Source organism: Heptranchias perlo, chromosome 11 (assembly GCF_035084215.1).
Source record: "Heptranchias perlo isolate sHepPer1 chromosome 11, sHepPer1.hap1, whole genome shotgun sequence".
NCBI lineage: Eukaryota > Metazoa > Chordata > Chondrichthyes > Hexanchiformes > Hexanchidae > Heptranchias > Heptranchias perlo.
This window is the reverse complement of record NC_090335.1, coordinates 3,971,773-3,989,963: the sequence shown is the minus strand read 5'-3', so window position 1 is coordinate 3,989,963 and position 18,191 is coordinate 3,971,773. Positions and strand designations below refer to the sequence as shown.

Below are 18,191 nucleotides of genomic sequence, written 5' to 3'. Positions count from 1 at the left end.
GGACCCTCTCACCCAGGAGAGCACACCCTCCCCAGACTCAGGACACTCTCACCCAGGAGAGCACACCCTCCCCAGACTCAGGACCCTCTCACCCAGGAGAGCACACCCTCCCCAGGCTCAGGACCCTCTCACCCAGGAGAGCACACCCTCCCCAGACTCAGGACCCTCTCACCCAGGAGAGCACACCCTCCCCAGGCTCAGGACCCTCTCACCCAGGAGAGCACACCCTCCCCAGTCTCAGGACCCTCTCACCCAGGAGAGCACACCCTCCCCAGACTCAGGACCCTCTCACCCAGGAGAGCACACCCTCCCCAGACTCAGGACCCTCTCACCCAGGAGAGCACACCCTCCCCAGACTCAGGACCCTCTCACCCAGGAGAGCACACCCTCCACAGTCTCAGGACCCTCTCACCCAGGAGAGCACACCCTCCCCAGTCTCAGGACCCTCTCACCCAGGAGAGCACACCCTCCCCAGTCTCAGGACCCTCTCACCCAGGAGAGCACACCCTCCCCAGACTCAGGACACTCTCACCCAGGAGAGCACACCCTCCCCAGACTCAGGACCCTCTCACCCAGGAGAGCACACCCTCCCCAGTCTCAGGACCCTCTCACCCAGGAGAGCACACCCTCCCCAGACTCAGGACCCTCTCACCCAGGAGAGCACACCCTCCCCAGACTCAGGACACTCTCACCCAGGAGAGCACACCCTCCCCAGTCTCAGGACCCTCTCACCCAGGAGAGCACACCCTCCCCAGACTCAGGACCCTCTCACCCAGGAGAGCACACCCTCCCCAGACTCAGGACCCTCTCACCCAGGAGAGCACACCCTCCCCAGTCTCAGGACCCTCTCACCCAGGAGAGCACACCCTCCCCAGACTCAGGACCCTCTCACCCAGGAGAGCACACCCTCCGATGTCTCAGGACCCTCTCACCCAGGAGAGCACACCCTCCCCAGACTCAGGACCCTCTCACCCAGGAGAGCACACCCTCCCCAGTCTCAGGACCCTCTCACCCAGGAGAGCACACCCTCCCCAGACTCAGGACCCTCTCACCCAGGAGAGCACACCCTCCCCAGACTCAGGACCCTCTCACCCAGGAGAGCACACCCTCCCCAGTCTCAGGACACTCTCACCCAGGAGAGCACACCCTGCGATGTCTCAGGACCCTTTCACCCAGGAGAGCACACCCTCCCCAGTCTCAGGACCCTCTCACCCAGGAGAGCACACCCTCCCCAGACTCAGGACCCTCTCACCCAGGAGAGCACACCCTCCCCAGACTCAGGACCCTCTCACCCAGGAGAGCACACCCTCCCCAGACTCAGGACCCTCTCACCCAGGAGAGCACACCCTCCCCAGACTCAGGACCCTCTCACCCAGGAGAGCACACCCTCCCCAGACTCAGGACCCTCTCACCCAGGAGAGCACACCCTCCCCAGACTCAGGACCCTCTCACCCAGGAGAGCACACCCTCCCCAGTCTCAGGACCCTCTCACCCAGGAGAGCACACCCTCCCCAGACTCAGGACCCTCTCACCCAGGAGAGCACACCCTCCCCAGACTCAGGACCCTCTCACCCAGGAGAGCACACCCTCCCCAGTCTCAGGACCCTCTCACCCAGGAGAGCACACCCTCCCCAGACTCAGGACACTCTCACCCAGGAGAGCACACCCTCCCCAGACTCAGGACCCTCTCACCCAGGAGAGCACACCCTCCCCAGACTCAGGACCCTCTCACCCAGGAGAGCACACCCTCCCCAGTCTCAGGACCCTCTCACCCAGGAGAGCACACCCTCCCCAGACTCAGGACCCTCTCACCCAGGAGAGCACACCCTCCCCAGACTCAGGACCCTCTCACCCAGGAGAGCACACCCTCCCCAGACTCATGACACTCTCACCCAGGAGAGCACACCCTCCCCAGTCTCAGGACACTCTCACCCAGGAGAGCACACCCTCCCCAGACTCAGCACACTCTCACCCAGGAGAGCACACCCTCCCCAGACTCAGGACCCTCTCACCCAGGAGAGCACACCCTCCCCAGACTCAGGACCCTCTCACCCAGGAGAGCACACCCTCCCCAGGCTCAGGACCCTCTCACCCAGGAGAGCACACCCTCCCCAGACTCAGGACCCTCTCACCCAGGAGAGCACACCCTCCCCAGACTCAGGACCCTCTCACCCAGGAGAGCACACCCTCCCCAGACTCAGGACCCTCTCACCCAGGAGAGCACACCCTCCGATGTCTCAGGACCCTCTCACCCAGGAGAGCACACCCTCCCCAGTCTCAGGACACTCTCACCCAGGAGAGCACACCCTCCCCAGACTCAGGACCCTCTCACCCAGGAGAGCACACCCTCCCCAGTCTCAGGACCCTCTCACCCAGGAGAGCACACCCTCCCCAGACTCAGGACACTCTCACCCAGGAGAGCACACCCTCCCCAGTCTCAGGACACTCTCACCCAGGAGAGCACACCCTCCCCAGTCTCAGGACACTCTCACCCAGGAGAGCACACCCTCCCCAGACTCAGGACACTCTCACCCAGGAGAGCACACCCTCCCCAGACTCAGGACACTCTCACCCAGGAGAGCACACCCTCCCCAGACTCAGGACCCTCTCACCCAGGAGAGCACACCCTCCCCAGACTCAGGACACTCTCACCCAGGAGAGCACACCCTCCCCAGACTCAGGACCCTCTCACCCAGGAGAGCACACCCTCCCCAGGCTCAGGACCCTCTCACCCAGGAGAGCACACCCTCCCCAGACTCAGGACCCTCTCACCCAGGAGAGCACACCCTCCCCAGGCTCAGGACCCTCTCACCCAGGAGAGCACACCCTCCCCAGTCTCAGGACCCTCTCACCCAGGAGAGCACACCCTCCCCAGACTCAGGACCCTCTCACCCAGGAGAGCACACCCTCCCCAGACTCAGGACCCTCTCACCCAGGAGAGCACACCCTCCCCAGACTCAGGACCCTCTCACCCAGGAGAGCACACCCTCCACAGTCTCAGGACCCTCTCACCCAGGAGAGCACACCCTCCCCAGTCTCAGGACCCTCTCACCCAGGAGAGCACACCCTCCCCAGTCTCAGGACCCTCTCACCCAGGAGAGCACACCCTCCCCAGACTCAGGACACTCTCACCCAGGAGAGCACACCCTCCCCAGACTCAGGACCCTCTCACCCAGGAGAGCACACCCTCCCCAGACTCAGGACCCTCTCACCCAGGAGAGCACACCCTCCCCAGTCTCAGGACCCTCTCACCCAGGAGAGCACACCCTCCGATGTCTCAGGACCCTCTCACCCAGGAGAGCACACCCTCCCCAGACTCAGGACCCTCTCACCCAGGAGAGCACACCCTCCCCAGACTCAGGACACTCTCACCCAGGAGAGCACACCCTCCCCAGTCTCAGGACCCTCTCACCCAGGAGAGCACACCCTCCCCAGTCTCAGGACCCTCTCACCCAGGAGAGCACACCCTCCCCAGACTCAGGACACTCTCACCCAGGAGAGCACACCCTCCCCAGTCTCAGGACCCTCTCACCCAGGAGAGCACACCCTCCCCAGACTCAGGACCCTCTCACCCAGGAGAGCACACCCTCCCCAGTCTCAGGACCCTCTCACCCAGGAGAGCACACCCTCCCCAGACTCAGGACCCTCTCACCCAGGAGAGCACACCCTCCCCAGACTCAGGACCCTCTCACCCAGGAGAGCACACCCTCCCCAGACTCAGGACACTCTCACCCAGGAGAGCACACCCTCCCCAGACTCAGGACCCTCTCACCCAGGAGAGCACACCCTCCCCAGTCTCAGGACCCTCTCACCCAGGAGAGCACACCCTCCCCAGTCTCAGGACCCTCTCACCCAGGAGAGCACACCCTCCCCAGACTCAGGACACTCTCACCCAGGAGAGCACACCCTCCCCAGACTCAGGACCCTCTCACCCAGGAGAGCACACCCTCCCCAGTCTCAGGACCCTCTCACCCAGGAGAGCACACCCTCCCCAGACTCAGGACCCTCTCACCCAGGAGAGCACACCCTCCCCAGTCTCAGGACCCTCTCACCCAGGAGAGCACACCCTCCCCAGTCTCAGGACCCTCTCACCCAGGAGAGCACACCCTCCCCAGACTCAGGACCCTCTCACCCAGGAGAGCACACCCTCCCCAGACTCAGGACCCTCTCACCCAGGAGAGCACACCCTCCCCAGTCTCAGGACCCTCTCACCCAGGAGAGCACACCCTCCGATGTCTCAGGACACTCTCACCCAGGAGAGCACACCCTCCCCAGACTCAGGACCCTCTCACCCAGGAGAGCACACCCTCCCCAGACTCAGGACCCTCTCACCCAGGAGAGCACACCCTCCCCAGACTCAGGACCCTCTCACCCAGGAGAGCACACCCTCCCCAGTCTCAGGACCCATTCACCCAGGAGAGCACACCCTCCCCAGACTCAGGACCCTCTCACCCAGGAGAGCACACCCTCCCCAGACTCAGGACCCTCTCACCCAGGAGAGCACACCCTCCCCAGTCTCAGGACCCATTCACCCAGGAGAGCACACCCTCCCCAGACTCAGGACCCTCTCACCCAGGAGAGCACACCCTCCCCAGACTCAGGACCCTCTCACCCAGGAGAGCACACCCTCCCCAGTCTCAGGACACTCTCACCCAGGAGAGCACACCCTCCGATGTCTCAGGACCCTCTCACCCAGGAGAGCACACCCTCCGATGTCTCAGGACACTCTCACCCAGGAGAGCACACCCTCCCCAGACTCAGGACACTCTCACCCAGGAGAGCACACCCTCCCCAGACTCAGGACCCTCTCACCCAGGAGAGCACACCCTCCCCAGACTCAGGACCCTCTCACCCAGGAGAGCACACCCTCCCCAGTCTCAGGACCCTCTCACCCAGGAGAGCACACCCTCCCCAGTCTCAGGACACTCTCACCCAGGAGAGCACACCCTCCGATGTCTCAGGACCCTCTCACCCAGTGCCTGCCCATGTTATTCGCTTCATCGTCCGGTTGGACTCTTTGGGCTATAAAGCGTCTGTTTTTCAGGCGCTACGCGGCCTTCTAAGGTCCAAAAGTGCGCCGGACACCATCTTGGTAAAGGCGTTTGTCCAGGTGGAGTTAACGAACACCAGTACCATGTAAAGTAGGGGGGATATGCGTTCGATCGGTGTGCAATGCTGATTTGAAGGGATAGATACCATTTTGGCACTCAATGCTCCAGCCAAAGCACTGTCTGAACCACAAACTGTTGAACACGTCGGAGACGGCCTGGATGACCCCAACCAGCACTATTTAAAGGGACCATGCAGGATTTACAGGTCTGTTGATGGATTATTGCTTCTGGCTGTTGATGCATTTGTAACTGTTTTTAGAGGTCTCCTGTACTTGATCACGAGGACACGGGGACATAGCCTAACATTTAGAGCTAGGGCTTGCAGGAGTGAAGTTAGGAAATGCTTCTACACACAAAGGGTGAGAGAAGTTTGGAACGCTGTGCTGCAAATGGCAGTTGATGCTAGCTCAGTTGTTAATTTTAAATCTGAGATTGATAGATTTTTGATAATCAAAGGTATACGGGATATGGGGCTCAGGCGGGTATATGGAGTTAGGTCACAGATCAATCGTGATCTCATTGAATGGTGGAACAGGCTCGAGGGGCTAAATGCCACTGCCACTTGCTGCCTCCTGATATGCGCCACCTTCTCCTGCAAGAAAGCGGGACGTGTGTCGGTGAGTGTCCTGCAGAATGTCTGGATGATGTGCCTGTCATGGTTGAATAGCTGCCAGCGTGTGTGATCTTAGAATTGTGAGTGGGCAGCTTGCAACAGTGGTAATGTGTGAGGCTGAGAGGAAGCATCTGATTGGAAGAGTTGAGTGCTGATGGAAAGAGTTTATTGGTGTGTGGGTGATGGGGGTGTAGTGTGTGGTGCAGTTGGTGGGAGACACCACTTGACAGTTGACCTCACTCACCTTGACCACTCGTGTCAAAGCATTGAACTTCTTCCTGCACTGCAACCATGTTCATGATGCTGTGCACCTGGCATTGACTTCGTCCCCCACTGCCTCCCACTGCCTTTTGGATATATGTCTGGAGGGCCTCTTGCTCCCCACCCCACCCCCACCCACCCCTGCGGCTATTGGATGTCCCTCCTTCTGTCCACCTCTTGCGTCAAGGTCTCTAGTGCATCAGCAGAGAACCTTGGTGCACGCACTCTCGCAGGCCTGGTACAAACTCAGATCGGCAGATCGGAGGATGTGGGATTTAGTAGTGCACATCCTTTATTCAATGTTTTAACACAACAGTTTGTAAACATAGGGATGGGACCAGCATTTGTGTTTTACGTGTGCGATGTCTGATCTCCATTCAGAATCCGTGCGGACCCGTATCTTATATTCTGCAAACAGGAAGAGCAGGCTGCCTTTGAGAGGAGCGGGCTGCCTTTGAGAGGTGCAGGCTGCCTTTGAGAGAAGCAGGCTGCCTTTGAGAGGTGCAGGCTGCCCTTGAGAGGTGCAGGCTGCCTTTGAGAGGTGCAGGCTGCCTTTGAGAGGTGCAGGCCGCCTTTGAGAGAAGCAGGCTGCCTTTGAGAGGTGCAGGCTGCCTTTGAGAGGTGCAGGCTGCCTTTGAGAGGTGCAGGCTGCCTTTGAGAGGTGCAGGCCGCCTTTGAGAGAAGCGGGCTGCCTTTGAGAGGTGCAGGCCGCCTTTGAGAGGTGCAGGCTGCCTTTGAGAGGTGCAGGCTGCCTTTGAGAGGTGCAGGCTGCCTTTGAGAGGTGCAGGCTGCCTTTGAGAGAAGCAGGCCGCCTTTGAGAGAAGCAGGCCGCCTTTGAGAGAAGCGGGCTGCCTTTGAGAGGTGCAGGCTGCCTTTGAGAGGAGCGGGCTGCCTTTGAGAGGTGCAGGCTGCCTTTGAGAGGTGCAGGCTGCCTTTGAGAGAAGCAGGCCGCCTTTGAGAGAAGCGGGCTGCCTTTGAGAGAAGCGGGCTGCCTTTGAGAGAAGCGGGCCGCCTTTGAGAGGTGCAGGCCGCCTTTGAGAGGTGCAGGCTGCCTTTGAGAGGAGCGGGCTGCCTTTGAGAGGAGCGGGCCGCCTTTGAGAGGTGCAGGCTGCCTTTGAGAGGAGCGGGCTGCCTTTGAGAGGAGCGGGCCGCCTTTGAGAGGTGCAGGCTGCCTTTGAGAGGAGCGGGCCGCCTTTGAGAGGAGCGGGCCGCCTTTGAGAGGTGCAGGCCGCCTTTGAGAGGTGCAGGCCGCCTTTGAGAGGTGCAGGCCGCCTTTGAGAGGTGCAGGCTGCCTTTGAGAGGAGCGGGCTGCCTTTGAGAGGTGCGGGCTGCCTTTGAGAGGTGCGAGCCACTCACGTGATATCTGGGCCCCCCCCGATGGTGAGAAGTTATTGAACAGCACGGCTAGGCCTGGCTGCTCGCGCTGGATTCAGGCCAATCACCAGGCAGCGTGAATCTCTTGTGCTGCCTGCATCGGAACGACCAGGCGCGGATTAATCGCACACCGCGACCCCTGCACCTGGGGGTTAACCAGTTTAACCCCGTATGGACCTGGGTGTTTGGAAATGGCTGATCTTAGTGCTGTTGGTAAATCCCCAAACGAAGCCCCAAGATCTGACTGTGTCTGCGGCTCAAGATATTGGGAATTAATGGGGAGAAAGGTTTCACAAGTTTTCTGGCCAACTCCCATCGATATTCAGTGCCCCCGATGGACGGTGCTGGGAGTTTCCTGGGAGACTTTGTCTGGAGTGGAACCTGTGCTCGGACTCCCAGAGCTGAGAGTTCCCGCTTCCCCATCCTACGTGGGACCCAGTGTTAGGCTGAAGGATGGTACACCCCAGTGAGATGGGGTGTACACCGCGGGGCAGGGCGGGGAGGCTTGCGACTCGGGCTGTGGAGTGGATCCCACCGGGGCAGGGCGGGGAGGCTCGTGACTCGGGCTGTGGAGTGGATCCCACCGGGGCAGGGCGGGGAGGCTTGCGACTCGGGCTGTGGAATGGATCTCTGAACAAGAGAGATGTTTGTAAAAAAAAAATGTTGTTTTATTATTGGCCCCGTTACAAAGAGGACTGTAAGTGCTGGAGTTGTATGCTGACCCAGCTCTACCTCACCACCACCTCCCTCGACCCCTCCACTGTCTCTGATTTATCATGCTGCTTGTCCGACATCCAGTCCTGGATGAGCTGCAATTTCCTCTAATTAAATATCAGGTAGACCAAAGCTGTTGCCTTTGGTCCCCGCCACAAACTCCGTTCCTCAGCCACCGATTCCATCCCTCTCCCCGACCATTGTGAGGCTGAACCAGACTGTTTGCAACGTTGGTGTCCTATTTTACCGAGATGAACTTCCAATCACATATCCTCTCCATCACCAAGACCGCCTACTTCCACCTCTGTAACATCACCCGTCTCCGCCCCTTCCTCAGCCCATCTGCTGCTGAACCCCTCCTCCGTGCCTTTGTTACCTCCAGACTCGACTATTCCAATGCTCTCCTGGCCGGACTCCCATCTCCCACCCTCCATAAACTTGAGCTCATCCAAAACTCTGCTGCCCGTATCCTAACTCGCACCAAGTCCCGTTCACCCATCACCCCCTGTGCTCGCTGACCTACATTGGCTCCCGGTCCAGGAACGCCTCGATTTTATAATTCTCATCCTTGTGTTCAAATCCCTCCATGGCCTCGCCCCTCCCTATCTCTGTAACCTCCTCCAGCCCGACAACCCTCCGAGAGACTCGAGATACTGGGAATATTTCCACCAGAGCAGAGAAAGATAAGAGGAGATTTAATCAAGGTTTTTAAAATTGTAAGAGTTTGATAGAGTGACTAAAGAAAAGATATTTTTCTGGTTGAGGAGTCAGTGGTGAGAGTTCATTAATTTAAAATAATCACTAAGAGAGTGAGGAGAGAGATTAGGAGAACATTCTTTACACAGAGGGTTGTTGGAAAATTGAATGTTTTACCACAGGGAGTGGTTGAGGCAGAGACCAACGCATCTTTTAAAGGAAAAATGGATAAATATTTGAAGCAGAGGAAGATACAAGACTATGGGGAGAGAGTGGGGCAGTGGGATTAGTTTGGGATTGATACAGGGCTATGGGGAGAGGGTGGGGCAGTGGGATTAGTTTGGGATTGATACCGGGCTATGGGGAGAGAGTGGGGCAGTGGGATTAGTTTGGGATTGATACAGGGCTATGGGGAGAGAGTGGGGCAGTGGGATTAGTTTGGGATTGATACAGGGCTATGGGGAGAGGGTGGGGCAGTGGGATTAGTTTGGGATTGATACAGGGCTATGGGGAGAGGGTGGGGCAGTGGGCTTTGTTGACCGATGGGCTTGCAGTTCTCTCTGACAAACTCTGCTGTTTCAAGCAAAAAACTTGTAAACGAGTAATGTCGCAGCAAGAAACCTGCACGAAATGTAGGTGAGGCAACGAATTGTTTGCATGTGGAAGACACAGTGACTTGATGCAAGTGACCTCTGCTCATTTTCTGATGCCCCCCCTTGCAGGCCCGACCCCTGACTCGCTACCTGCCGGTCAGAAAAGAGGACTTTGACCTTCGAACTCACATCGAAGCAGCTGGCCACACTGTGGAGACCTGCTACCACGTGTCCCTCACAGAGAAGACGTGTCGAGGCTTCCTGGTCAAAATGGGCGGCAAAATTAAAACCTGGAAGAAGCGCTGGTTTGTTTTCGATCGAACCAAGCGGACCTTGTCCTATTATGCAGGTTGGTTCCTCTCTGCACCATTCTACAACTGTACCCACTCCATTTCAGAAACAGCTGTAGGACCACTTGTAAAAGGCTCCACCTCATGGAATCATACAGCACAGAAGGAGGCCATTCGGCCCGTCATACCTGTGCTGGCTCTTTGAAAGAGCTATCCAATTAGTCCCATTCCCCTGCTCTTTCCCCATCGCCCTGCAAATTTTTCCTTTTCAAATATTTATCCAACTCCCTTGTGAAAGTTACTATTGAATCTGCTTCCACCGCCCTTTCAGGCAGCGCATTCCAGATCAGAACAACTCGCTGCGTAAAAAAACATTTCTCCTCATCTCCCCTCTGGTTCTTTTGCCGATCACCTTAAATCTGTGTCCTCTGGTTACCGACCCTCCTGCCACTGGAAACAGTTTCTCCCTGTCCACTCTGTCAAAACTCTCTATAATTTTGAACACCTCTATCAAATCTCCCCTTAACCTTCTCTGTTCTAAGGAGAACAATCCCAGCTTCTCCACATAACTGAAGTCCCACATCCCTGGCACCATTCTAGTAAATCTCTTCTGCACCCTCTCTAAGGCCTTGACATCCTTCCTAAAGTGTGGTGCCCAGAATTGAACACAATACTCCAGCTCAGGCCTAACCAGTGTTTTATAAAGGTTTAGCATAACTTCCTTGCTTTTGTACTCTATGCCTCTATTTATGAAGCCCAGGATCCCATATGGTTTTTTAACAGCCTTAACCTGTCCTGCCACCTTCAGCGATTTGTGCACATACACTCCCGGGTCTCTCTGTTCCTGCACCTTCTTTAAAATTGTATCATTTAGTTTATATTCCCTCTCCTCGTTCTTCTTACCAAAATGTATCACTTCGCACTTCTCTGCATTAAATTTCATCTGCCACGTGTCTGCCCATTTCACCAGTCTGTCTCTGTCCTCTAATGGGATCACACTCTAACTTGAGCTCCTATATAGTGTGTAAGATTTCGATCGGCTTTTGACTTTTTATTGTGTTCTCGGGATGTGGGTGATGTTGCCAAGTCATTTATTGTCCCTCTTGATCTGCTCTGAGGAGCTCGTGTTGGGCCTTCTCCTTGAATAGTGAATGTTTATACAAATGAGTGAGTTGTCAGGCCACTTCCCAGACCCGTGAGAGTCCGCCATGCAGTGTGGGACTGGAGTCACCTGTCGCAGGTTCATCCCCTGCTGGAGCTTTATGACAATCCAGCTCGTTCCATAGTAACTTTCCTGGTGCCAGCCCAGAAATTACCTGCTTCGCCCTGTCCTGTCCCCCCTCGCCCTGTCCCCCCTCGCCCTGTCCCCCTCGCCCTGTCCCCCCTCGCCCTGTCCCCCCTCACACTGTCCCCCCCTCGCCCTGTCCCCTCACTCCCTGTCCCCCCATTCTCTGTCCCCCCCACTCCCTGTCCCCCCTCTCTCTGTACCCCCTCGCCCTGTCCCACCACTCCCTGTCCCCCCTCGCCCTGTCCCCCCTCGCCCTGTCCCCCCTCACACTGTCCCCCCTCACACTGTCCCCCCTCGCCCTGTCCCCCCACTCCCTGACCCTCCTGCCCCTGTCTCTCCTCACCCTGTCCCCCCCTCTCCCTGTCCCCCCTCTTCCTGTTTCCCGCCCCCCGCCCTGTCCTGCCCTGTCCTGTCGGTCAAAGCTGGGCCAGAGGAGACCCAGAAAAGGAAATAAATGTAATTTGCATTTGGTTCCCTTGTGGGATAGGGGGAGCAGGACTGCTTCTCTGGGCCCCACCGGGGAACCCTGGCCTCCCCCTGAAACCATGATCCCCCTCCAGACCCTGTCCACCGACCACTTTCCTCAGTGCGGGGTCCGTTCCCTCGGGTCCCAGCGGTGGTCTCCTGCCGCCCGATGACCCTTGTCCCCCCCACTGGTCATGGCAGCGATTCCCACTGGGTGGGGCAGGAGATGGAAGGCCAACCTGGAAATGAGGCCCGGGGGTTAAACTCTCCCCATGCGGGTGGGGGAGTGGGTGGGGGGTGTGGGCAGGGTGTGGGTTGCTGGGGAGGGGGTGGGAGGGGTTGGTAGGGATGGGGAGTGGGTGGGGGGTGTGGGCTGGGTGTGGGTTGGTGGGGAGGGGGTGGGAGGGGTTGGTAGGGGCGGGGATGGGGTGTGGGCAGGGTGTTGTAGGGAGGGGGTGGGAGGGGTGAGGGCTGGCGGCCCCCTCCTCTAGTTCCGTCTGGAGTTCAAACCCAGGCTAAAGTGTGTGACTGTGAGAAATGCCAGCGTTGATCAGCTCACTTTCATTTCTCTGCAGATAAACATGAAACTAAATTAAAAGGCGTGATATATTTTCAAGCTATTGAAGAAGTCTATTACGACCACCTGAAGAGTGCGCACAAGGTACTGGGGCTTCTGTGTTTTCATACAGTGTCGACCACATGTGGCTAATTGGGAATCCAGATGTGACTACATAAAAACATAGAAAATAGGAGCAGGAGTCGGCCATTCGGCCCTTCGAGCCTGCTCCGCCATTCATACTCCAGGTGTGGTCTCACCAAGGCCCTGTATAACTGCAATAAGACATCCTTGCTCCTGTACTCAAATCCTCTTGCAATGAAGGCCAACATACCATTTGCCTTCCTAACTGCTTGCTGCACCTGCATGTTTATTTTCAGTGACTGGTGTACAAGGACACCCAGGTCCCTTTGTACATCAACATTCCCCAATCTATCACCATTTAAATAATACTCTGCCTTTCTGTTTTTCCCTCCGAAGTGGATAACTTCACATTTATCCACGTTATTCTGCATCTGCCATGTATTTACCCACTCACTCAACTTGTCTAAATCCCCTTGAAGCCTCTTTGCATCCTCCACACAACTCACAATCCCACCTAGTTTTGTGTCGTCAGCAAACTTGGAAATATTACATTTGGTTCCCTCATCCAAATCATTGATATATATTGTGAATAGCTGGGGCCCAAGCACTGATCCCTGTGGCACCCCACTAGTCACCGCCTGCCACCCTGAAAAAGACCCATTTATTCCTACTCTCTGTTTCCTGTCTGTTAACCAATTTTCAATCCATGCCAGTATATTACCCCCAATCCCATGGGCTTTAATTTTGCACACTAACCTCTCATGTGGGACTTTATCAAAGGCCTTCTGAAAATCCAAATAAACCACATTCACTGGTTCTCCCTTATCTATTCTACCAGTTACATCCTCAAAAAACTCCAGTAGTTTGTCAAACATGATTTCCCTTTCATAAATCCAAGTTGACTTTGTCTAATCCCATTGATATTTTCTAAGTGCCCTGTTATCACATCCTTTATAATAGACTAGCATTTTCCCTACTACTGATGTTAGGCTAACCGGTCTGTGGTTCCCTGTTTTCTCTCCCTCCTTTTTTAAATAGTGGGGAGACATTTGTCACCCTCCAATCTGCAGGAACTGTTCCATAATCAATAGAATTTTGGAAGATGACAACCAATGCATCCACTATTGGTTGTCATCTGAGGGACAGGATCTACAGGCATTTGGAGAGGCAGGGACTAATTAGGAACAGTCAGCATGGTTTTGTGAGAGGAAAATCATGTCTCACGAATTTGATTGAGTTTTTTGAAGGGGTAACCAAGAAGATAGATGAGGGCTGTGCAGTAGACGTGGTCTACATGGACTTCAGCAAAGCATTTGACAAGGTACCGCATGGTAGGTTGTTACATAAGGTTAAATCTCATGGGATCCAAGGTGAGGTAGCCAATTGGATACAAAATTGGCTTGACGACAGAAGACAGAGGGTGGTTGTAGAGGGTTGTTTTTCAAACTGGATGCCTGTGTCCAGCGGTGTGCCTCAGGGATCAGTGCTGGGTCCGCTGTTATTTGTTATTTATATTAATGATTTGGATGAGAATTTAGGAGGCATGGTTAGTAAGTTTGCAGATGACACCAAGATTGGTGGCATTGTGGACAGTGAAGAAGGTTATCTGGGATTGCAACGGGATCTTGATCAATTGGGCCAGTGGGCCGATGAATGGCAGATGGAGTTTAATTTAGATAAATGTGAGGTGATGCATTTTGGTAGATTGAATCGGGCCAGGACCTACTCCGTTAATGGTAGGGCGTTGGGGAGAGTTATAGAACAAAGAGATCTGGGAGTACAGATTCATAGCTCCTTGAAAGTGGAGTCACAGGTGGATAGGGTGGTGAAGAAGGCATTCGGCATGCTTGATTTCATTGGTCAGAACATTGAATGCAGGAGTTGGGATGTCTTGTTGAAGTTGTACAGGGCATTGGTGAGGCCACACTTGGAGTACTGTGTACAGTTCTGGTCACCCTATTATAGAAAGGATATTATTAAACTAGAAAGAGTGCAGAAAAGATTTACTAGGATGCTACCGGGACTTGATGGTTTGACTTACAGGGAGAGGTTAGACAGACTGGGACTTTTTTCCCTGGAGAGTAGGAGGTTAAGGGGTGATCTTATAGAAGTCTATAAAATAATGAGGGGCATAGATAAGGTCGATAGTCAAAATCTTTTCCCAAAGGTAGGGGAGTCTATAACGAGGGGGCATAGATTTAAGGTGAGAGGGGAGAGATACAAAAGGGTCCAGAGGGGCAATTTTTTCACTCAAAGGGTGGTGAGTGTCTGGAACGAGCTGCCAGAGGCAGTAGTAGAGGCGGGTACAATTTTGTCTTTTAAAAAGCATTTGGACAGTTACATGGGTAAGATGGGTATAGAGGGATATGGGCCAAGTGCAGGCAATTGGGACTAGCTTAGTGGTATAAACTGGGCGACATGGACATGTTGGGCCGAAGGGCCTGTTTCCATGTTGTAACTTCTATGATTCTATGATTCTATTTCCATGGCTACCTCTTTTAGTACTCTGGGATGCAGATTATCAGACCCTGGGGATTTATCAACTTTCAGTCCCATTAATTTCTCCAGCACTATTGTTTTACTAATACTAATTTCCTTTAATTCCTCCTTCTCACTAGTCCCTAATTGCTTTTCTGATTAGAGAACAAAAAATGAGTACAGTCCCCACCCCTTAAAGTGCCCAGGTTTAAAACAGGCAGTCACTGATATCGGCCAAAAAGTGAAAACCATTACATTGAGTTACATCGAGTCTACAGCAGAGAAACAGGCCATTCGGCCCATCTGGTCTGTGCCGGTGTTTATGCTCCACACGAGCCTCCTCCCTCCCCACTTCCTCTCAACCTATCAGGATATCCTTCTGTTCCTTTCTCCCTCATGTGTTTATCTAGATTCCCCTTAAATACATCTATGCTATTTGCCTCAACTACTCCTTGTGGTAGCAAGTTGCACATTCTCACCACTCTCTGGGTAAAGAAGTTTCTCCTGAATTCCCTATTGGATTTATTAGTGACTATCTTATATTTATGGCTCTTAGTTCTGGTCTCCCCCGCAAATGTAAACATCTTCTCTGCATCTACCCTATCAAACCCTTGTCTTAAAGACCTCTATCAGATCACCCCTCAGTCTTCTCTTTTCTCGAGAAAAGAGCCTCAGCCTGTTCAATATTTCTTGATAATTATAACCTCTCAGTTCTGGGATCATCCTAGTAAATGTTTTTTGCACCTTCTCCAGTGCCTCTGTATCCTTTTTATAATATGGAGACCGGAGCTGTGCACAGTACTCCAAGTGTGGTCTAACCAAGGTTCAGTACGACTTTAACATAACTTCTAAATCAAAATACTGCGGATGCTGGAAATCTGAAATGAAAATAGAAAATGCTGGTAACACTCAGCAGGTCAGGCAGCATCTGTGGAGAAAGAAACAGAGTTAACGTTTCAGGTCGATGACCCTTCATCAGAACTGGAAGAAGTTAAAGAGTTAAGAGTTTTTAAGCGAATACAGAGCCAGGGAAAGGAGGAAGGGGCGGGGGGGATAAGAACAAAATGGAAGGTCTGTGATGGGGTGGAGGGCATGAGTGATTAAATGACAGAAGGGATGATGGTGCAAGACAAGGAGGGTGGGAATGAGACAAGTAAAGAAACAAAAGATGGATCTAGAGGAGCTGTAAATGGCAACAGCAGAATCATTACCAGCACCTGCAATCCCACACAAAAAAATAAATAAATGGGAGGAGTGGTTCTGATCTGAAGTTATTGAAACCAGTGTTGAGACCGGAAGGTTGTAAAGTGCCTAAACGAAAGATGAGGTGCTGTTCCTCGAGCTTCCATTGAGCTTCATTGGAACAGTGTAAGAGGCCGAGGACAGAGAGGTCAGAGTGAGAGTGGGACGGGGAATTAAAATGGCAAACGACCGGCAGGTCAGGGTCACACTTGTGGACTGATCTGAGGTGTTCAGCAAAGCGATCACCCAGCCTGCGTTTGGTCTCCCCAATGTAGAGGAGACCGTATTGTGAGCAGCGAATACAGTATACTAAATTGAAAGAATTACAGGTAATTCACTGTTTCACCTGGAAGGAATGTTTGGGACTCTGGGCGGTGGGAAGGGAGGAGGAGAAGGGGCAGGTGTTGCATCTCCTGTGCTCGCACGGGAAGGTGCCGTGGGGAGGAGAGCGGGTGTTGGGGGTGATGGAAGAGTGGATCAGGGTGTCTCCGGAGGGAAGGGTCCCTTCAGAATGCTAAAAGGGGAGGGGAGGGGAAGATGCGTTTGGTGATGGCATCGCGCTGGAGGTGGCAGAAATGGCGGAGGATGATACGTTGAATGTAGAGGCTGGTGGGGAGGAAGGTGAGGACAAGGGGGACCCTATCATGGTTCTGGGAGGGAGGGGAATGGGCGAGGGCAGAATGGCGGGAAATAGGACAGACACGGTCGAGGGCCCTGTTAATTACAGTGGAGGGGAATCCTTGATTGAGGTAAAGGGAAGACATATCGGAAGCACTGGTGTGGAAGGTGGCATCGTCAGAACAGATGCGACGGAGACGGAGAAACTGGGAGAAGGGAATCGAGTCCTTACAGGAAGTGGAGTGGGAGGAAGTGTAATCAAGTTAGCTGTGGGAGTCGGTGGGCTTGTAATAGATATTGGTGGACAGCCTATCCCCAGAAATAGAGATAGAAAAGTCGAGGAAGGGAAGGGACGAGTCGGAGATGGACCATGTGAAGACATTTTATTTAACATACCTTCTCTGCTTTTCAATTCTATCCCTCTAGAAATGAACCCCAGTGCTTGATTTGCTTTTTTTATGGCCTTATTAACCTGCGTCCCTACTTTTAGTGATTTGTGTATCTGTACCCCCAGATCCCTTTGTTCCACTATCCTATTTAGACTCTTATTATCCAATCAGTATGTGGCCTCCTTATTCTTAAATTAAAGCAATTTGCCTTAACGTCAATTTCCAACTTGTACCTTAAGTGCTCTGTTTATTTCGGGCAGAAACAGCTGTGTTTACTCACCAGTTAGCACCGCATTAATGTGCACTGAATGTAAGAACAAACAAGTAAATAACACCTCGTTAATGTTCGATTACCTGTTGTGTAGTAAGCCCTTCTAATCCCCTCGAAGTGGCGTGGAGTTACTGTTTGTACCGAGCACTGACTGAGTTTAAATAAAGCTGCAGGTCAGAAACAACCGGGCAAAACATCGCTCCATGGAAGGACGATTCTTGTTATGTAGTCGAGCACTGTAATAGCGCTCCCCCCGTTATACCGGCCATCGCGTGTAGCAGGCAAATCGCTATCAGCGGTGGGGACTGTAATCGACCCCATCGTTGGGCACGCGATCCCAATCCTCAGATTCACTCGGCATGTGCATGTGAACTTTAACCCTTTTGTACATTTATTGGTTAAATGATTAAGACAAAAAGCAGAGTGTGCAAGTGTGTTTTTTGATCGTTGTGGCTGCTTTACTTCCTTGGTTACTGAATGGTGGTAAATGTTTGTTAAGTAAATGTACACATGTGAAGACTAAGAAATGTTGGTATTCAGAGAGACTTAGGTGTTCTTGTACACGAGTCACAGAAAGTTGAGGTCGAAGACCAGCCATGATCTTATCGAATAGTGGAGCAGGCTCGAGGGGCCGTATGGCCTACTCCTGCTCCTATTTCTTATGTTCTTCTTTACCTGGATTGTGTGAGTGTGTGTGAGGCGTTTTCTACTAAAAATTAGTGCACATGGCTAAAACGGTGTCGCCATAGCAACACCTGTGGCTAGTCAGCAATTTCTACTGGAAAACAGTGGGTTAACGTGATGCATTTTTGGAGTCAAAATGAGCACCTCTCTTATTCATTCACTGTCAGCATATTCAGTGAGGTTGAGCCACCAGCGGAGTTGGATGGGAGTGAGGGTCGGAGACATTTCCCTGTGCTGTGCTCCCGTCCAGCCGGCTGGACTGCAGCCTCCCTCAATTTAACCCAGCGTCTCTTCAAAAACCTTTGTTTTAAAAGTCTCGCTTTAAATCACTGCCAGTAAACAAACCACCAGAGTGATAGCCGGGCACGGGGACAGATAGCAGCAGGATTCAGGAATATGCTGATAGAAGTGTATAAACATCAAAGCAACAGGCTGCCATGCCGAGGGAGGGGACAGTGAGATTC

At 53.7% G+C, this 18,191-nt stretch overlaps 1 protein-coding gene across 6 annotated transcripts in view; it reads left to right on the top strand.

Moving 5' to 3' along the window:
• The window catches only part of LOC137327055 (pleckstrin homology-like domain family B member 1), a 326,545-nt gene that overhangs the window by 303,330 nt on the left and 5,024 nt on the right, over positions 1-18,191 (top strand). For all 6 annotated transcript variants that reach the window (XM_067992448.1, XM_067992446.1, XM_067992447.1 and 3 more), the window contains 2 exons: positions 9,492-9,711; positions 11,981-12,066. In XM_067992448.1, coding sequence (XP_067848549.1) covers positions 9,492-9,711; positions 11,981-12,066 — 306 coding nt within the window. The remainder of the gene's footprint in view (positions 1-9,491; positions 9,712-11,980; positions 12,067-18,191) is intronic.